The sequence below is a fragment of the Fundulus heteroclitus genome, chromosome 12 (genome assembly GCF_011125445.2).
Source record: "Fundulus heteroclitus isolate FHET01 chromosome 12, MU-UCD_Fhet_4.1, whole genome shotgun sequence".
Lineage (NCBI taxonomy): Eukaryota > Metazoa > Chordata > Actinopteri > Cyprinodontiformes > Fundulidae > Fundulus > Fundulus heteroclitus.
In genome coordinates, this window is record NC_046372.1 from 15,643,570 (window position 1) to 15,665,598 (window position 22,029).

At 40.8% G+C, this 22,029-nt stretch overlaps 1 protein-coding gene across 1 annotated transcript; it reads left to right on the plus strand.

Moving 5' to 3' along the window:
* The first annotated feature begins 213 nt into the window (after positions 1–213).
* Positions 214–20,430, plus strand: LOC105937261 (serine/threonine-protein phosphatase with EF-hands 2). The gene is made up of 18 exons (XM_012878473.3): positions 214–511; positions 1,241–1,300; positions 1,415–1,423; positions 2,817–2,944; positions 3,025–3,079; positions 3,163–3,338; positions 4,494–4,608; positions 4,789–4,835; positions 5,750–5,916; positions 6,012–6,048; positions 8,077–8,226; positions 8,310–8,648; positions 13,258–13,443; positions 13,545–13,687; positions 15,672–15,778; positions 17,162–17,328; positions 19,404–19,491; positions 19,754–20,430. The coding sequence occupies exons 2-18, from the start codon at positions 1,249–1,251 to the stop codon at positions 20,005–20,007; spliced, it is 2,220 nt and encodes a 739-aa protein (XP_012733927.2). The 5' UTR covers positions 214–511; positions 1,241–1,248; the 3' UTR covers positions 20,008–20,430.
* The last annotated feature ends 1,599 nt before the right edge of the window (positions 20,431–22,029 follow it).

Consider the following 22,029-nt stretch of genomic DNA (forward strand, 5'->3'; position numbering starts at 1 on the left):
GACCCGCTATGTTCATAAGGTGGCAAGATCTCATCAGGAGAATGTTGAAAATCCTTTTAGGTAGACCTGTTTAGATTTTCCTCAGATAACATGTAAACACCCAGTAAGTCTCCTGCTGTCAGAAATCCTCTCGAAACCAGATGCCGCGCTTCTTTCTCGCCACCACGAAGATTCCTCTAGGCGCATCAAGTCATTAGCTCAGGTAATCCACTTGTGGCCTAGTGCTTTGATTATGAGATCGCGGACAGGGAGTCAGGACCCAAGGAGCTTCACCCCCATTGAGGAGGAGCTGGACAGTCAGGGTAGCATCCTATATGGGGGCTCCGTGTTGACGTGCTGCTCTCACTCATCCACCCACAACGATCGGACTGTATCACATCGGTACCTGACCTGATCCGGGTGGACCTGTGGAGAATGCAACGGAGCAAAGGGCTGTATAGATTCATACTGAAACAGCAAGCAAAGAGCCAAACAACCAGGGCAACTGTAACTGGATAAGGAGGGTTGTCACGTAAGTAAACAGACGACTTAGAGATCCCGGTCGAGTACATGTTTTTGGTTGGTACTGTACGAAAGGAAACAAAGAGTGTTTTACTTTACAGTTTAACATTTGCGTCATATTTTGGGCTTTCAGTGTCGTTTCTTATGTCTTTGTTCAGAAAAGAATAACCTCTATACAAAATTCTCCTTTCAGTTTTACGTCAAACCGGTTTGTGTAAATCAAAAGTCACAATACGCCTTTTTTTCCCCCTTCATAAACTTCAATAAATAACTGAAAGAAATCATTCACATTATGGTTTTGACCTTAGACAAAAGTCAGACATTTAAAAATCGCTGTGTTTTCAGGATCCGGCTGGGAAAACATTTTCTATTTTCTTTGTTTTGTTTCTGTTGTTTTATGTAAGGCTTCGTAGAATTGAGACCAAAACAGTCCTGCGACGAGGCAGGATTGAGGCCAATCACAGTGGGAAGGAGTAAACCAGCAGTTAACGAGATTAAGGCATGAATGGCCTCCAGATTTAGCTCCTCTGCTGCTGAAATAACCTCAACTATTTTCTGAGGCCTGGACCGAAGCAGAACTGTTTTAAAATGAGTGCGATCTACAATATGTGTAACCCTTTCTAGTACATCACCCGGTCGTGCCCCACCAGCTAGATATTAATCTGTATTCGGATATTTATATTTGCATGATATTTTAAAAGGTTTTATTAATGTTCTAGTTTGTTTATGTTTTGAACAGGAACAGTCATGGGATGTGGCGTCTCTAAGTCCAACCAGTTCCACAAACATTCCAGGAAAGGTATAACAATCCTCGGCTCTTTCATTAAACAGAAAAAGATCCATGTTTGCTTCTCTTCTGCTAACTAAATGTGTGCTCATGTGTGTCTCTCTTTTTCTGCTCTGCTGCACTCAGCCGTTACCAGTAAGTCACTGCGGTTCTACTGTATCGCTGCTTTGGGGGATAACGTCCATCCAGAATAGTTGTAGGCACAAGGCTAACAGTCCCAAGGATAGACGACTAGTTGGAATACTATTGGGGACCCATAACAGCAGAAGGGATATGCCTGCAAAGTTTAACTAATGACACTTTGTAAAGAGGAGAGTGCCAGAAATGATCCACTACACTGGGACAGACTGATAAACGTATATGGAAAATAACGTTTTATTTTATTTTTTGCTGCAAAAGATGGATCTAAAAGCTATTGAATCATGGGGTGTACTTAGTTTAGCTTTCATCTTTGTCAAATAAATAATTACTTTATGGCATCTGTTTTGTCTTTTTGCACACTTTAGGTTGCAAGATAGATAGATAGATAGATAGATAGATAGATAGATAGATAGATAGATAGATAGATAGATAGATAGATAGATAGATAGATAGATAGATAGATAGATAGATAGATAGATAGATAGATAGATAGATAGATAGATAGATAGATAGATAGATAGATAGATAGATAGATAGATAGATAGATAGATAGATAGATAGATAGATAGATAGATAGATAGATAGATAGATAGATAGATAGATAGATAGATAGATAGATATCTTTATTGTCATTTTGTACAAGAACGAAATTTCGTTTGCATACAGCTTGGAAAGAATCACTCTAGAAATCACTCTAAAAATCACAGTAGATTGCACTATTTTTTAGGATAAAGATACAGCAGCGATTTATGTAAACAATTTAGATGAAAAACAATGTAACAATGTAAACAATGCATGGGAAAATAGACAGTGTGCTATTCATGTATCCAGATGCAGCAATTTATGTAAACAATACGATGTAAGACAATGTAACGATATATATATATATATATATATATATATATATATATATATATATATATATATATATATATATATATATATATATATATATATATATATATATATATATAAACCAGAAATGACAGGATTACTTTCTTTTTAACGTGACTGTAACTAATGCTTTCATGTTTCACAGTGCAACTGTTTTAGTTATGATGTGATTTTATGTGAGAGAAATACTAAATAACAAATAATGCAAAATCCAGACATGGTTCTGCAGTGAATAAATAATATTAGATACCTTTAACTTTAAAATAAAATAAAGATAATTTTGTTCGATTCAGTCAATTAACCCTGAAGCCCAGAAGACCTTCATATTTTTCGACCCTTGGTAAAGTGACTTTAAGTAAAAGTCTAACTTTAAAGAATGAGATACACCTGCAGGTAGTGTAATATGATTAAATAAAAGGTTTGTTGCTTTAATTAAGATGTTTTATTTTAACATAAATGTCTTTCACCAGTTATTGTTAATCGTGTATTTCAGCTATAAGAGCCGCTGTCCTAATTCAGCGATGGTACCGGCAATATGTTGCTCGCACAGAGATGAGACGGCGATACACCTGGCACATCTTCCAGTCCATCGAATACTCTGGAGAACAGGCCCAGATCAAGGTGAGGAGCTGCTGCAAATGATCCGCTTGGCTAAAAAGGGAAGAACCACCTCATCCTTCATTTCTCCTTTTGCTCTGCAGCTTTACAACTTCCTTGGCTACCTCATGGACAATTTCACGCCCTCCAGCACAGAACGTAAGATTGTTTCAGTATGCAATCAGTATGTTACGCTGTGTTTTCGCATCAAACTGAGCTCGAAAACCGTGTCTACCTTGCAGGAAATTTAATCTCGCACATCTTTAGAGAAAACGATGTCTGTTGGGACACGGAATGGGAGAGGTACTTCTGCTACAAGAACATCGAAGTGCCAGAGGTTTACTCGGGGCCTCACCTCACCTTCCCCCTGACGGTGGAGCAGGCGGTCGGACTGCTGGAGGCCTTCAGGAACAAGAAAGTAGGAGCATGGCTGTTTCGCATTCAATTCAATTTTATTCAATGTTATTTATATAGCCCCAATTCATGAAACGTGATCTCAAGGCACTTTCCAAAGTCAAATTCAATCAGATTATACAGATTGGTCAAAAAATAATCCCTATCTAAGGATACCCAGTTAATTGCATCAAAGTCCCGACAAGCAGCATTCACTCCTGGAGAAGCGTAGAGCTACAGGGAGAGTCGTCTGCATTGTACATGGCTTTGCAGCAATCCCTCATACTGAGCAAGCATGAAGCGACGGTGGAAAGAAAAACTCCCCATTAACGGGAAGGAAAACTTCCAGCAGAACCAGGCTCAGCATGTACGGTCATCAATCGACCGACTGGGGATTAGAGAAGACAGCAGAGACACAACAAGACAGACAAACAAGCACAGAAGCACACATTGATCCAGTAATCTGTTCTACATTAGATGGTAGTAGCGGGTGATCTGTCTTCTCTGGATGATGTCACAGTTAATAGAACGTCAGACCAAGTGTACCTACTATGAAGAAAAAAAGAGAGAGAACAAAAAGTTAAAAGCTGAAATGACGACAAGCAATGCAAAACTGGAGAACAGGAGAACTCAACAGAGTGAGAGAAATAGACCCTGATGTCCTCCAGTAGCCTAAGCCTATAGCAGCATAACAGATAGCTCAGATTAACATAAACCACTCTAGTTATAAGCTTTGTCAAAAAGGAAAGTTTTAAGCTTAGTCCTAAAAATAGACAGAGTGTCTGCCTCAAGGACCAAAACCGGGAGTTGGAGACATGTTTTTAGTGTATGGCCAAATATAAAATGCTGAATGATGGACCAGGTTTAGGGACGTTTCCAAGTTCTTCAGTGTAAGATTATGCTCTTGCAACAAAAAAATATATATACATTTGCTGTATTTAAAAAGCTCTTAAATGTAGCTTTACCAGGATCGGCATGAAGTGTGGAGTACACTGCACGCTTGAGTGTCTGAGATTATGCCCCAACGTTGTTGCTTTATAATCAGTTTAAATCATATTCCACATATTTACATAGTACATGATTTACACACATCATTGCATGTGTAAATAATTGATATTCCAAATTGTTCACATCAAACCTTTCTGCGGCCGTCCTTTCTAACTCGTCTCTCTGCCAGCAGCAGCTGCACTCTCGCTACGTGCTCGAGCTGCTCCTGGAGACGTGGAAGCTGCTCCGCCTGTTGCCAAACATCAACCGCATCTCCACCTGCCAGAGCAAGGAAGTCACCATCTGCGGTAAGGTCTACCAATCAGCCGGACTTCTGCGGAAGATGACCACCGTTTCAGTTTCGGCTGATTTGATTGGTTTTGACCCTAAATATAACCTCATCAATCCATTTAATCTCAATCCTTTAAGCCCGAGAATGCACTTAAGTGTGACCGTGTTAATTTTTCTTCTTTGCGTCTTCTGCGCAGGGGATTTGCATGGACAGCTGGAGGATTTGCTGCTGATTTTTTACAAGGTTAGATATTGTGACAGCCGTTTCCTTTCCGCTGATAATTCCCGCATCTATGTTTAAACAGACACTCTGATCACGGCTGTCGTTTATCATGAAAGCAAGATAAAGTTGCAAACTAGCATAAAGGGTCTTCCAAATGTATTCTTATGATTTGAACCTTTTCACAAATTAGTTCTTGTCACAACCCAAGATATATTTCCGTATATTTAATTTGGATTTTTTTGAGCAGAGCAGTTTAGGGTAGTTAATAGTTATGAAATGGAAAACATGAAAAATGATTGTAAAATGTTTTACAAATAAAACATCTCTTACTAGATTTTGTTACATTTGGAGACAATAACGGTGAATGGTTTGCCAGGTCTTTTTGGCAAAATTGCACAAGCTCAGAGAGAGCAGATGAAGAGCCTCCTGCAGAAATCCATTTTTATCTATATTCACAGTTTCTAAAGTGGATTTAGGTCTGTTTTACTTGCTTGTCTCTGATTCACACCTTTAACCATTTAGTTCTTTACTTTTTTGGATATAAACATATCATTCCTTATAGATGTATTCACACCCGTCAAACTTTTTCACATTTTGTCTCGTCACAGACGTCAATTTTTACTTTATCTGACAGACCAACAAAAAATAACTGTATAATTGTGAAGCAAAAGGAAAATTATGTCTTAAAAAGTAGTAATGACTAGCTGTGGTGACCCCTGCGTAAGGGAGCCGCTGATGGGACTCCCTTCTCGAATAATTAGCTTATTTATTCTGCACATATAAATGATAAAAACAAATGATTGTCTTTTGCAACAGATCAGCAGGTTTTTAACCCCATGCTCTGCTCTCTCCTCCGTGGACAGTTTGGTTGTTTGCACGCACGCTACAGATTATCCCCCTAATCTTGCTTGTATTTGCCCCTGTTTACCTCTCAGAATGGCACGCCGTCCTTAGAAAAGCCCTATTTGTTTAATGGAGACTTTGTCGACCGAGGAAAAGACTCCATCGAGATCCTCCTCATCCTGTTTTCGTTCATGCTCGTTTATCCGTGTGACGTCTACCTAAACAGAGGAAACCATGAGGACCATATCATCAATCTCAGGTGAAAATTATACATGCAAACGTCGAGGATTAATGGATTGTGGTAGAATGAAGCCTCCTGTTTCTCTCTCAGACATCCGTTCTTGTGCCTTTCAGGTATGGCTTCACCAAGGAGGTGTTGACTAAATACAAGGTGAGTTTGCGCCCCTGCAAATCTGCAACGTTTGACACTTTAAGCCCTATTCAGACCCCAGTTGATAGCCTAGAAGTTATCAAACGAGCCTAAATCAGCTGCTGGAGCCTGAATGTTCCTGGGGAGGCATCCGTGTTCAGCACGGGACGGCAGTCATTCCTCCTGTCAGCTAAGAGGATTTCAGGTTGTTAAACTGGTACGCAGCGGGACATCTGCCTCCTGACGAGTCAGAGAGGTCAGAAAGGTCCTAAGACTGGCAGAGGAAAGCCTGTTGTCCATAATGCGGTAAACGTCCTGTGCTTGCTCCTGAGGTTGGTTCATATCTCAGAAAACTGGAAGCAGAAACTTTACTTAGAGGGTTTTCGTGATTAACCGGAGGCACAAATCAACCATGAGTCCAAGGAGTTCAAACCCGGCACAATCACAATACTGATCATTTGTCAGAAATGTAAAAGGATGTTGTAAACAGTATTCCCCTTTGATTCTTGGTTAATGTTGATTCACATTCTTATTTGTGTTATTTATTTAGTTTGTAAAAATAGTCACGTAACATAGAGGCCTTGCAAAAGTTTTCATACCCACTTGTTTACATTGTGTCCCATTACGACCCCAAAATTCAGCGTATTCTATTGAGATTTTAGGTAGCAGATCAATACAAAGTGGTGCATAACTGGGAAGATATTCAAAATGTTTGCCATGATTAAACATCTGAAATCTGTGACATGTTTATGTTTTCAAGTGCTTTTAATCTTAAACTAAAATGCAGAGCATCCAGTTCCCTGCAGCGGCCACTTGATTAAAATCAGAGAAGTTTAATGCTAAGTTAAGTCTAAAAAAGTATGCCAAGCTTAGAACACCGTATGGATCAATTTATGATGCAAAAAGCATCCCTAACAACATGGTTGCTCACCTAAAAAGGAGAAGAACATAAAACCGAGGAGTGGTTGGCAAACCCATGGTAACTAGACAGGAAGAATTTTAATCACTCCATAAATCTGGCCTTAATGTCAGAGTGGGAAGGAGAAAAATGGTTAATATCATTAAAATTGTCAATTACAGTTTGCCAAACACCATTCCTGGACAAAAAGAAACATGAAGAAAAAAAAAGTTTCTCTGGTCAAATAAGACCAAAACGGAGAACTTTGTGAGACACAAAATATTTTACAGCAGAATCAACACACCATCTGCATGGTGATGGCAGCATCATGCTGAGGATCCCGTATTGGAGCTAAACTCACGCCGATACTGTAAGAAAACCACCAATACACTTTTAAAGCTATTTAAAATCTCCTTTTCCTCATTCTTTACAGTTATGCACTACAGATGCTGCTGCATCTGGATACGTGAATAGCACACTGTCTATTTCCCATGCATTGTTTACGTTGTTACATTGTTTTTCATTTCAATTGTTTACATAAATCGCTGCTGCATCTTTATCCTGAAAAATAGTGCAATCTACTGTGATTTTAGAGTGATTTCTAGAGTGATTTTTTTCAAGCTGTATGCAAACGAAATTTTGTTCTGTACACACTTTGTGCATACAAAATGACAATAAAGATATCTATCGATTTATCTATCTATCTACTTCGTATCACTCGACAGCAAATATCCTAAACTCAGGATAAAACAAGCTGAAGTTTAAAAGTCTATGGGGTATGAAAACTTTTGCAATGAACTGCATGTGACATCAGAATCAGAATCAGAAATACTTAATAATCCCAGAGGGAAATTATTTATTAAACATAAGCGGCTGCAGTTTCAAATTTCCAACAGGTGAATATTGACTAGCTTTTGAATGTCCTCAGTGCCAGAAGACCATTGAAATTCAAACAAGTATAGCTCAGTTCAGAATAAAAAAGAAACACAAATTATCTAAACAAAGGTTCCACACGCTGCAGCAAAGTCAATAAGACTTAGAAGAGATCTGAGTTGGAAGCTGAAACCCTCGTGTCCAGACGATGTGCTTTACATCCACAGAAACAAAAGCACGCAAACTGAATTGTGCTTCTTGTCCGTGTTCGACCTCAGATTCACGGCAAGCGGATCCTGAAGCTGCTGCAGAAGATTTTCAGCTGGCTGCCGTTGGCATCTGTCATCGATCAGAAGGTGCTGGTCCTCCACGGGGGCATCTCCGACTCCACAGACCTCGGCGTCCTGGCCAAAGCCAACCGGCATAACGTGAGGAACACCCACGCTCGCACCCACTGACCGTCGGGGTTTTGTTCACAGCCGTCACATCCTCTCCTCTGTCCCCGCTCCAGTACGTCTCGGCTCTGAGGCCTCCGAAGAGGAGGAACCACAGCCCAGCGGCCATGTCCATCGACATAGACATGGATAACGAACTGTGGAGCGCCAGTAAGATCCTCCAGCGCCGGGCCTCCTTCACGTACCCCGAGCCCCTCGGACCGCGGGACTGCTTCCACAACCGCTCGCTGCAGGACTTCTCCACCCGGATCAAGGCCAACATGGAGAACGAGCTGGACAGCAGCAAGAAGAAAGAGAACATACTGGCAGCGGCGCTCAACCGGTCACAGCACGAGATTCTGTCCAAGTCCACCGACTCTGTGAGCAGCGACACCACCAAGGACGAGTGGAGGCAGGTGAGAGAGCCGAGAGTCCGATGATCTACAGGACTGTCTCAAAAAATTAGAATATTGTGATAAAGTTCTTTATTTTCTGTAATGCAATAAAAAAAACATGAAATGTCATACATTCTGGATTCATTACAAATCAACTGAAATATCGCAAGCCTTTTATTGTTTTAATATCGCTGATTATGGCTTACAGCTTAAGAAACCCAAATATCCTATCTCAAAATATTAGAATATCGTGAAAAAGTATACTAGTAGGCTATTCAACTAATCACTTGAATCGTCTAATTAACTCGAAACACTGCAGGGTTTCCTGAGCATTGAAAAACACTCAGCTTGGTTCAGTAAACTAAATCACAAGTATGGTAGTGGTTAAGAGACGACATAAGATTCTCACAGTAACTGGTGTACTGACCATGGCATTACTGTCCTCGGTTGGCCTGCCAATTCCCCTGACCTGAACCCCATAGAGAATTTGTGGGGTATTGTGAAGAAGAAGCTGAAAGACACCAGAGCCAACAATGCAAATGAGCTAAAGGCCGCTATTGAAGCATCCTGGGCATCCATAACACCTCAGCAATGCCACAGGCTGATTGCCTCCATGCCACGCCGCATTGATGCAGTAATCTGTGCAAAAGGATTCCCAACCAAGTACTGAGTGCATTAATGGACATTTTCAAATGTTTGATTTTGTTTTGCCGTTATAATTTTATTTTTTTTACTTGGTCTGAGGAAATATTCAAATATTTTGAGATAGGATTTTTCAGTTTTCTTCAGCTGTACGGCATAATCAGCGATATTAAAACAATAAAAGGCTTGCGATATTTCAGTTGATTTGTAATGAATCCAGAATGTATGGCATTTCATGTTTTTTAATTGCATTACAGAAAATAAAGAACTTTATCACAAAATTCTAATTTTCTGAGACAGTCCTGTATGTGGTTTAAAACGCAGACAGAACATCAACACGTCCGAAATCTCATCCTTACTTTCCCCTTCTCATCCTCACACTTGCTCGGCCGTCCTGGCAGGATAAATGTTCTAGTAACTAGTCGGACCAAAGCGCTATAAACGTAAGCCCAGATACAGGCTGCTCATACAGGATGCTGGTGAAGGTTCTCAGTCATCCAGGTCATGGTCATTCCAAAAAAAAGTAAAAAAAACAAAGCAACTGGACTTGTTTTCCGTAAAGCTATTTAAAATCTCCTTTTCCTCATTCTTTACGGTTATGCACTGCTTCGTATCACTCGACAGCAAGTCTTCAACTACGGAAAACAAGTCCAGTTGCTTGTTTTTTTTACTTTTTTTGGAATGCTCATACAGGACACTTTATTGCCAAAAGAAAAGGTTCACCCATCCCGATCCTTGAATTCTGCTGGTCCAGTCGCTTTCATGACCGTAACGGCATAAATTTCTACACCTCAGCACCATTTCTACAAAGTATTGCGAAGGTTTGGGCCGCTGTCCGTAGCACTGTGGATTCCAGGAGGGTACCGTGCCATGAGAGGATAATAAGTCCAACGTGAAACGAATACTTCACAGTTACGGTTTGGGGATGGCCTCCTTCCTGTTTCACCAGAACTGCACCACAGCGCACAAAGCCGGGTCCATTAAGACGCGCATTAGTGATGTGTTTGGTGCATTTGGTGTGATTGGACTCCTGCTACGAGTCTTGACCCTCAACCCAAGAGAACACCAGCGGGATGTATTCCAGCGGAAACGTTTCAGCCAATTTTACCGGCTTCTGGAAGGCAGATATTCCCATAAACTCACTCCTAAACCTTGTGGGAACAAGAAGGGTTGAAGCTTTCCTACACAATTTTTTTCCAATATGGAGATAATGAGTCCTACGTAAAAAAAAAACCGAGATGTATTTATATGAAAAAAATTTAAAATAAAATCAATTCTTTGTTTCCATGTTTAAATGACCTAAGAAAATAACTGCAGCTATAACCGTGGAAAAGCAAGGCAAGGGAATTTATATAGCACAATTCAGTACAAAGACAATGCAAAGTGCTTTACATGATTAAAATATAGCAAAATAAAACATAATAAAAGCAAGTAGGAATAAAATGTAGATAGAAAAAAAAGAACAAAAAAGTGGTGATTCAGTTAACTAGAACAGTTGAAGGCAATTTTAAACAAATGTGTTTTTAATCTTGACTTAAAGGAACTCAGGCTTTCAGCACTTTTACGGTTTTCTGGAAGTTTGTTCCAGATAAGTGGAGCATAGGAACTAAATGCTGCTTCTCCGTGTTTGGTTCTGGGTATGCAGAATAGGCTGGAGCCAGAAGACCTTAGTGGTCTGGAAGGTTTATACGCTGATAACAAGTCTGTGATGCATTTAGGTGCTAAGCCATTCAGGGATTTATAGACTAACAGAAGTATTTTAAAGTCCATTCTCTGAGATACAGGGACCCAGTGCAAGAACGTTAAACATGGAAGCCATGTTTAATTTCTAGGCCTTTCCCTCTTGGAACCGAGCACAGATTACAGATAATAATGTTTTTTATTCTGTCGCTTTGGAGACACATTGGTATTTACCCGTGTTAAAAAGCTTGAAAAGCACTGCTATAGAGTGATGGTTTCCATCCATCCAGCCATTATCTTCCTCTATCTGGTTTGGGAAGAAATTGTGTGGGAAGCCAGGCATCCCTGTCCAGTTAGGACATACTATCCAACCAAGCCTGGAGGATCTGGGGTGTTCTCCCGTGCTGGAAAACCTGCGGTGACGGTCGTATTGCGATCGTCCTGTCAGAAAGACGTACAGATGTTTGTCTGTTTGGATGCCTGTCACAGCTCCACCTGAGATGTTTACGTCGTAACTGTTTGCCCTGCATGCAAAGCCGGTCCGGTCAAGGGTCCCGACCTTCGTGCTCGAGCCTCGCTCCAATCACCACCCGACGAGCCGAGGGTTCAGCTGCTGTAATCCACACTGAGCTCCCTGCCGTGACTTCAGCTGCGTCTCAGGCCGACTGTCATGGCTCCGTTCAGAGCAGCGCGGCTTTTTAAATGGTGACGGTGTGACGTCAGGTCCCAAGGTAAACGGCTAGCAGGCTGTGGCAGGAGGATCCAAAAACGTCAGCCGTTTCTGTTTCTAAATTTGCTGTTTTATGAGGTTTTGTCCTTTATTCAAAAAGTAACAACGCGCTAAGGCTTTATAAATGTAAAGATGATATTGTGTTTTATAGGTGTTTGAAAACTATATTTTACAGACTTGTTTTCTGAAGGATTCAACAAAACTCCTGAAATGAAGTTTTCACTCAGCAGAGTTCCCTCCCACTCTGCACCTGGGCTGGAAAATGTTGGGTTTCATTTTTTCTTGACATGACTGGAAAATATTTGTATTTTCAAAATTTATTCCTGTCCATCCATCCATCCATCCATCCATCCATCCATTCATGAATTCCCCCATCCATCCATCCATTCATTCATTAATTCCCCCATCCATCCATCCATCCATTCATTAATTCCCCCATCCATCCATTCATTAATTCCCCATCCATCCATCCATCCATCCATCCATCCATTCCCCCATCCGTCCATCCATCCATCCATCCATCCATGAATTCCCCCATCCATCCATTCATTCATTAATTCCCCCATCCATCCATCCATCCATCCATCCATCCATCCATCCATCCATGAATTCCCCCATCCATCCATTCATTCATTAATTCCCCCATCCATCCATCCATCCATCCGTCCGTCCATCCATCCATCCATTCATTCCTCCATCCATCCATCCATCCATCCGTTCTTCCATCCATCCATCCGTTCTTCCATCCATCCATCCATTCCCCCATCCGTCCATTCACCCTTCCATCCATCCGTTCATCCATCCATCAATACATCCTTCCATCGATCTATCTATTCGTCCGTCCGTCCGTCCCTTCATTCATTCCCCCATCCATCCATTCACCCTTCCATCCATCGATCTGTTCATCCATCCATCAATCCATCCATCCATCAATTCTTCCGTCGATCCATCTATCTGTCCGTCCGTCCAACCATCCATTCATCCATCCATCCATCCATCCATCCCTTGCATTTTAAGTGCAAAAATCTTATTCCACTGGCAGATCATTTAAACTCACCTGCTCAAATCAAGGAGAAATACATTATTTTAACAAAATTGTTCTTACTTTTAGTTCCCTTTTTGCTGTGCATATGTATTTACTTCTGATGTTAACTTCTGCATTATACTAATGGCCACTAAGTCCCACACAGTCCTAACACAGTCCTAACAAATGGGGACACAACTGAGTGGTTGGTGGGATTTACAATAATATATAGTAAAAACTACCAGGAAAAAAAAATAAATACTAAACTCAGTCCTGCATAAAATATTTTTTCTATCTAATTTAACACATTTCAGCTTTCTGAGCTCATGTTTTTCTTTCCGTATACCAGTACTGTTTTGGATTTTATGGAATCAGTCTTAATTAATTTGTCTGCACGTGTTTTGCAGCTTTGGCGGGATCTGAAAAATATCGAGCTGTGAATAATTCACACATTGAATGTTTCTTTTCAGCTACAAACATCTTTTTATGTGGGAATTCTTTTTTACAAGTGTGTGTGTGTGTGTGTGTGTGTGTGTGTGTGTGTGTGTCTGCAGATCCTGGACGTGCTCTGGAGCGACCCCATGAACCAGGACGGCTGCACGCCCAACGAGGTGAGGGGGGGAGGTTGCTACTGGGGCCCCGACATCACCGAGGACTTCCTGAACAGAAACAACATGCAGCTCATCATCCGCTCCCACGAGTGCAAACAGGAGGGCTACGAGTTCTGCCACAACCGGAAGGTGAGATCGGGGTCCACGTCTCAGGTCACGATGTTTTCAGGCCCTTCCTTTAAACACCGTCAGTGTTAGCAGCCTCTCAGTCCTGCATTTGCTTCCCCCAGGTCCTCACTCTGTTCTCTGCCTCAAACTATTACGACGTGGGAAGCAACCGGGGGGCCTACGTGAAGCTGGGTCCAGACCTCGTGCCTTACGTGATTCAGTACCAGGCCAGCAGCATGACCAGAGAACTCACTGCCAGGCAAAGGTGAGGAAAAAAAAAACAAAAAAAAAAAAAAACAACATACCTGTAATCACTCGAACTTCAACGATGGGAATCGCGTGCGTAAATTAATAGAAATGCATAAATTATGCAGATATTAGCAGAGAAGCAGGTGAGAAAAAAAGATGTTTCGATTTCTAATTTTAGAAAAACATGCACATCAACAAAGAGAAATGCAGGTGTTCAGAGTCAGACACAAAGTTAATGAATATGTCACCTCACTTCCTGGCCTTGCATTGCAACATTTTAGCACTAAGGCCATATCTGTCTACCCTGACCCTAGCCATATGGATTTCGCTCCGCCTAGCTCCACTCACATCCATCTGGGACATCTCCATAGGAATTACCTTTTCTGAAGGCTGGGCCTTATCAAAAATCCTTGCATATGATTGGATAAGCCACTTGTCTGTCATCTTTATCGACGTGTTATTTCAACCACTCACACCGAAGCTAACCCGTGACTCTGTGAGAGCGACGCAGGAATAAACAAAACTTTTTTTTTTAATGTGTTTGCGACTCTAGTGGCACGCTTTATTGACAGTGAGCTGACAGGAAGAGGGGGGGGGAAGACAGGCGGCAAAGCACCGCGGGTTGAAATCGATCCCGGGCCGACCGCGTAAAGGCCTCCTAATATGGTTTGCGCTAACCGCTAACCGCTAACCGACAAGATGTCTGCTTCGGACGCGCCCCGGAAAACAAAACTTGCCAAATCCAGTCAGGAGAAGGGCGAAAACATCGTTTCCACCAACAAAAGCCTTTAGAGGCTTTTGTTCTACCTAATGAAACAATATTAGGTAGATTGGACAACACGGAAGAAATAGCAGCATCAAAGTTAACGCTTGCTTCCTCGATGCGAGCTGCCATTGTTGTCTAAATCAAAACAGTCTCACGTCACGGTCGCTTCTCCACTACGTCACATCTATGAAACTCCAGCCCTGCGTCCTGATTGGCTGGACAATAAAATTGGTTGGAGAAATCACTCTCTATGGGAAAGGTCCCAGATGGATGTGAGTGAAGCTAGGCGGAGCTAAGCGGAGCGATATCAATCTGGCTAGAGTCAGGTTAATATCTGTCAGCAGAAATCTACCAAACAGAGATTTCGGATCAATTTCCTGTTTCCTATCGTCTGTGAAGCTTTGTAAAGCAATGCATGGGCACGAAACTGGGTTGTGAATTTGCAAAGGGGCTCGTTTGATCTTCCAGCAAGTATATGAGGTGTGATAAGTTGGAGTGCTGAACTACGTCAAGAGTAAGGAACGAACATTTGAATGCAGTTCAGCATGTGATGAGAACCAATATAGTAAGGAAGGGCGATGAATAGCCTTCTCCTGTCTGGGCCGATTCCTTGCCCTGGCAGTGTTTACGGCACATGACCTCATTCTTTAATATTCAATTATAATTAGAAATACGAAGAAAAAAAAAGACATTATGGCTAAATTAGAAAGATCTGCAACTCCAGATTATTTCTGTCGTCCGTTTGTAATCAGAAATATGACGATCCTGTTCACCGCTAACCTAACCCGCCATCAGGACAGAGGAAAATATTCTGTCTGTCAGAGAACTCTGTTTTCTCATTTGTTGATTTCTCCAACCCCTTAAAAGGTATCTTGAAAACCTGACCCTTACCTTCTTGTTTTGCTATTGCAGCAACGATTGTAGCTTTCTTTGAGCAATGTATAAAATAGTCAGTGGGGACCAGTTTGAACAGAAAGCATTTGGGAACCACACATTTAGATAGAAAACTTTTTGAACAATCTGCCAGTATGACCTGACTGAACTGACTCTGGAAAGTGCCCTGGGATGACGTGTTGTGAATTGGCGCTATATAAATAAACTTTGGTTGAAATTAATTGAAATTTAATAGAGAAACCCATTGTAAAGCACCCAAAGTAGGTCAAAAACGTGTCATACCAGCTTTCCCCACACGTCCCATTTACCCTGCTTGTGTTTTCTCTCATGTCGTCTGCAGTGTCGGGCGAACCGAACGCTCGGCCCTGAAAGTCCTGCGGGAGCAGCTGTTTGCGCACAAGTCTGACCTCCTCTGTGCCTTCAAAAAGTTTGACTCCAAGAACACAGGTGTGTGAGCGGGCGTTGCTAATTCTGTGTCCGATCTCAAAGTTCAGCGTCTTGTTCCAGGGGAAATCTGAGCTCTTACCTTTTGTATCCTTTGGTGCAGCATTATAATACCCATTCAGGATAAAAAAAAAATACTTTGTGGGATGAATAACGTTCCCATCCAGAACACATTAGTGTTTCACACAAACCTCAGGGGAAGGAGAAAACATTAATTTTTCCGTTTGATTCTGGATAAAGTTACCAAGATAATTTGCTTACTTACTCACCATGCATGCAGGAGCACTGAGCAACAAGAAGCTGATGTTGTAGAAATGGAGCTTAAGCGAAAATTCAGACTGAAGAAACTCTATTGCCTACCTCCATCAATCATCATCTGCCTCCGATGCAAGCCAATCAGCTTTGAACTGCTCCTCCTCGAAGCCAATCAGCATCCTGCACTGCAAAAACAGAACTAAAAATAAGTAATATTTTCTTAAAATTAGCATATATGTCCTTGATTTGAGCAGGTAAATAAGATGATCTGCCAATGGAATAAGATTTTTGCCCTTAAAATAGGAACAACTCATTTCCATCATCTTATTTCAAGTGCAGGATGTCTATTTATCTTATTTTAGGGGTCAAAATACTCATTCCATTGGCAGATAATATTTTTTCCCTGCTTAAATCAAGGACAAATACACAATTTTTTAGAACATTTTACTTATTTTTAGATCTGTTTTTGCAGTGTGGGTTCATCTTAAAAGAACTCCACATCCTCGTCTCGGCCTTCTCCTCAGTGAGCAAGCGGTGGCTGCGCCGTGTCCGGTTTGGACTCTGATAACTGGATTCAACCCACCTCCATCCCCTTCTCCACCATCGTAGCAAGCTCCGCCTGGCTTTCCTATGGTGCTGCTTCAACCTCGTCCCTACCAGAGTGTAATTCCTCCTGGACTCTTATGGAATTCCCAGTCACTCCTTAAAACGGTCCGGCAGAAGACCGCCATGCTGAGCCTGGTTCTGCTAGAGGTTTCTTCCCAAAGGGGAGTTTTTCCTCTCCACAGTTGCTTCATGCTTGCTCATCATGGACAGTTCAGGCAAACCTGTGTTTATCAAGTCGGACATCTAGCTCAAACAGATCATCATATGGACTGAATAACTTTATTTATCTCCACTCCACCACCAGTTTCAGGCCTGGGGGGAAATATCCCTATTCTCATACGCCTGCTTATGCATATTGAAGTATAATTCAGCGTGAATTTTTCCTGCCGAGGTCTGAGCGCCAAACTCTTAAAATATTGTATCAATAAAATTCTTCTAATTGCCTTTTCTTTCTGTGTGAGTTTTTCAGATTGAAATGCTGTAATGAGAATGAAACTGAATTATCCCTTCGATGGGAACCTCCAGGTTTGGTGTCCCTGAACGACTGGGCCTCAGCGGTGGAGAGCGTGATGCACCTGAACCTGCCATGGAGGACGCTGCGCTGTCAGCTGGTCGCCTGCAAGACGGCCGACGGCACGATCGACTACTGCGACTGGTTCAACGAGCTCGCTATCAAGGGGCCCAACACAGACGTAAGAAACTCCCCACACAACCCACCCGTTATAGAGCGACGAGAACGCTTCATCTCGATGTTGGAATTAAGTATGGCTGGGCGGTGGCTTGTTGGGGATTTTTTTTTTTTTTAGCTGCATCAATATGGAATTTTAAAAAAATAATCCAAAATGAGCCAATAATAAAGTGGAAATGAAAGTGATCAATAATATTTTAGAGTCAGAGAGGGCCAATTGTCACACAAATAATGCAATGATTCAGAATGATTAATTAGTGATGCACAAAATGACTCAGCTCAGGGGACAAAAGGATTAAAAATCTTCCAAGTTGAGTTATGTCTGGAATTAGTTTCCTAAAATTGATTACTTTGTTGATTTAGTTGAGTTTCTTTGCCTTTAAATTGCTTATCATATTGTTCAGACTAAAAAAAAAATGGGGCCTGTTAAGATTTCTCCTTGTATAAACAAAGATTACTAAAACCATTAAGAGTGAAAGCATTGCTGGTTTTTTTGTTATTTTATCCTTCCTTTAGCAGGAATGAAAAGTTAGATCTAATGCAGTTAGAAATGTTTTCGGTCAATTAAAATTGGTGTTTTAAAGACATTTAAGCTCTATTTTATAGTTGTTATCCAGCCTTTGAGTTTCATAATCACAACATATTAATACGAGTTAATATACGATATTTTTGTGAGTTAAACGTGTGCAAAGAGCAAAATCAAAAGGCAGGATTCCAGGAGATCAGTCATAATTCACAAAAACATGAAAAGAGAGGAGTGTAAGATTTTTTTTTACCTATAGGAGAGAAGCTTAAAATGTTAGGAAATAATTAGACCCACACAATATAAGTAAAACATGCAACCGCTGTACTGTGCTGAATATGTTGTTTATGATATTGATTACAACTGTCCTCCAGTTTTTTCCTGGCTCCGGTTTCTTTTCCTCCATCTCTGCCCCGCTCTCTGTGGGCGATAGCGTCCCGGCTACTAAAAATAAACGTCAGGCGTGGGCATCAAGGGATACTGAGGTCATGATGGTGATTCGATATGTTGTGCAGCGGAAATAAATGTAAAAAAATATGTATAAAATAATAGAAACTGTTTTTCAATTATTATATTATTCCAATTCTCCAATTACGATGAACTGAAGGACTATTTGATCTCCCAAGTCCTGTGTAAGGGCTAGTTGGATTTTTTTGACCTTGTATGTCGTTTTTAAATTTTATTTTTCATTTTGCAATTGTATACATTCACTCCAACACAAACAACCAACCTCCCGCCTCTACCCTTCTCCCGTCTTTTATTTATATATATATATATATATATATATATATATATATATATATATATATATATATATATATATATATATATATATATATAAAATTGTATAGTATAATATGTTGCACAACCCAAATCTGCACATTCAATGGTTTGTATACTATGACCTTCTCCTGCATTGTTTACATTTCGATTGTTTTTTTATAGTGTATTTTAAATCTATGTTTACTTTTAAATCTCTGCTGCACCTAAAACTGTAATCTAACTTTTACTGCAATTTACAAAGCTGTATGCAACGAAATTTCGTTCTGTACGCACTCTGTGCATACAAAATGACAAATAAAGTTGTCTAAGTCTAAGTCTCTAATATAATAATTTTATAATAATTTTCAAGGCCTGGTATAACGTGTTTGGTCTTCAGATCTGTCAAATTTCCCAAATATCCCAAAATAACACGGTGAACTGCTACAAGGGCTGAAAAAGCAACTAAAGTCAAACAGATAAACAACAAAGCCCTTAAATGACCTCCAGAAAGCCTGGATAAACCATATATCCTGTCTCTTTAAGGAACCCTTCGCATTATGTCAAGATATCCTATGTACTCGTGTCATAAGTGTTTCAATCACCTGAAATTATTTAGGGCTCTGGATAGAAAATGAGTGGAAAAAGAGGGGAAAATAGGTTTAAATCCACCCAAGAGGGTTTAGGAAACTATTGGTAAAGATCACACCAGAGTTTTCCTCCTTGTGGGGGGCTGAAAGAAATGAGAGGAGGCTCAAAACATCAAGTCATTCTGCTTTCTATTTCCCCTCCAACAGCACATCGACCAGAGTCTACTGGAGACTTTGTACCGCCATCGCTCCACTCTGGAGACCATCTTCAGGATCGTGGACACGGACAACTCAGGTAGAGTAACCGCACGGCGTCTATATTAAGCATATGGGAAACAAAAAGATGCTCTTTAAATAAACCTTTTGATTTAGCGGAGGCCTGGAGTGTCAGGACTCTGTTACGCGCGTTTTAAACCGTGTCGCCTGACGTTCTGTTAATCCACGTGGAGCGTGTCAAAGAGGTCACCGCCTCTTTAATACTGAAGAGGATTAACCTACTGATCTACTGGCACCGAGTTTCACTCCCCCCCCTCTTCTCCACCCTTCCACCCCCCCAGGCTTCATCAGCATGGAGGACTTCCGGCAGACCTGGAAGCTGCTGAGCGTCTACCTGAAGATGGAGATCACGGACGAGGACATATGCAACCTGGCCGTGACCATCGACAGCAACCAAGACGGCAGCATCGACATCGACGAGTTCATGGAGGCCTTCCGGCTCACGGACAAGAAGAGCCGGCTGGAGCGGGGACGCAGCATGTTCATGGGCACGGCGTCGGACCTCACCAAGCTGGAGGACGATCCCAGCGTCTGACGCGGAGGCTGTGAACGCGGCGGAGCGCGCAGAGGCGGGGCAGCGCACGACGCCAGCCGCTCTTGATGACGCACACGACGACGCAGGACGGCAGCTGCTGCGCGGATCAGAGGAGATTAGGCGTTGGATCTGGGGGAAAGTCCATCTCTGCGTCTGAAGTGGCGTTAAATAGTTAACAAAGCTGGAATAATGTGATACCTGGACGATGTGATTTAAGTGTTAGACGATGGTTACATGGATTCTTGAATTTCCTACCAGAGAACTGCTATATTTTTAACAAGAAAATGTGTTTGTTTTGTTTTTTTAACCATGTAAAAGACTATTTAGGTACAAGGTCGCGCACATTTATTTGGCACCTCTGGTAAACGTCTGTAAATAGCCTTAAAATAAATTCATGTTTTATTGCACAGCTACACTCCTACACTCAAGAACCCAAACTTTAATTTGAGTTCATTAGAGTAGCGGGGCGGGACAAGGGTGGAGGCGCAATGACAAGAATCTTTTTTTTTATTCTATTTGCTTTCTTTACAAAATTACAGGTACGACAATTACTGGCACCCATAAAATTAATTTAAAATACATGTCATGTGTATTTTACCTTTTTTTAAAAAAAAAAAACATTATCTGAGTCGAGAAACTAAACTATTGCTTTCAACTAGGGCTGAACGATTTTGGAAAATATTCTAATTGTGATTTTTTTTTCTTAATATTGCGATTAAATGCGATTTTTTCCAGTTTAATTTATCATGTGTTTTAAAATATATACAAACAACAAATCAATTTGTTTCCTCGCCATGTGGATTAGTTGCTAAAAGACCCACAGCATCTAAACTCGGAGCAGAAATGATTGCGTTCTGACTACGATATATTTCAACCAAAATTGCAATTTTGACTTTTCTCTGCATTAACCACAAGCAACAAAAATGGCCTCTAAATAATGATGTTTGTAAAGAAGGACTATTTTAAATATGAACTTTTAATGTTTCTATTGATCAGAATATTATTCAAGAGAACAGCTTTTAATTTAATTGGACATCAATCCTTGTTGAACATAAAGTCCAACCAACAAGCAAGTCTATGTATTAAACTGATTGACCAGTACTTAATGCTATGTACGATTATATAAACTCTAAAACAAGTAATAAAATTAGATTATCTCACTGCTGCAACTCTCTTCCCTTCCACGTGGAGGCAAACCAACTTCAAACATTTAACTGACACCTAATGGACGTGTCTAATTCCCTTATGGCAGACCTCTGCGATTTGGAAATTGCGTTTTTTTAAATCACGATTGAAAATGCGAATAATTGTTCAGCTCTACTTTCAACACAGTAGAGGTATAAATGTGACAGGACACAGTCATTTTGGCTGAAAATGAAAAAAAAAAAAAAAAAAAAAGATCATACGTCTGAAAATGGTCTCAAAAATACTTATATTTATATTTATATAAAAAAGTGAAAAGTATTTTATAGTCACGGCGTGTTACAGTGGCAGAATTTCTCCTTGGCTACCCTGGTTCACATTACGCACAATGAAGGCAAAAACACATGCAATGAACAAGGGTTACATTATTTATTTATTTTTATTTACTTTTTAGCATTCAGGGGTTTGCTTATAATGCTTAACACCACACAAAAAAATGAAGAAAAATTAATATTTTCCACTGGGTCTCTGACTGGCAACCATGACACACTCATCTGGGTTGAACTTCCCGGGGGCAGTGAGACGTTATCTTCATGCCATCTGGTTGTTTGGAAGCCAAGATAAGAAAAAAGCTTTTCTAATGGTTTAATCAGAACCATGCGCTTTGATCAGATGAAACTACCAACCAGCTTTTTAGCAACAAAAACTCTAGGTGAGTCTTGACAGAGTAGATGTTCATCCCCGCTGTTAAGCAATGCAGGGAGGATATGTTGTGCTGCAGGCCGGTTTCTGGGTATCTGGTTAGAGTGAACAACATCATGAAGTCTTTCTAATATCATATTTGAAATGAAGATCTGATAATTATTATTATTTTTTTTT

Coding starts and splice junctions, on each gene's coding strand:
- LOC105937261 (XM_012878473.3), top strand. CDS start 1,249: ATGGGATGTGGCGTCTCTAAGTCCAACCAGTTCCACAAACATTCCAGG. Junction 4,836..5,749: donor TGCTGCTGATTTTTTACAAG/GTTAGATATTGT, acceptor TTTACCTCTCAG/AATGGCACGCCGTCCTTAGA. Junction 19,492..19,753: donor CGTGGACACGGACAACTCAG/GTAGAGTAACCG, acceptor CCACCCCCCCAG/GCTTCATCAGCATGGAGGAC.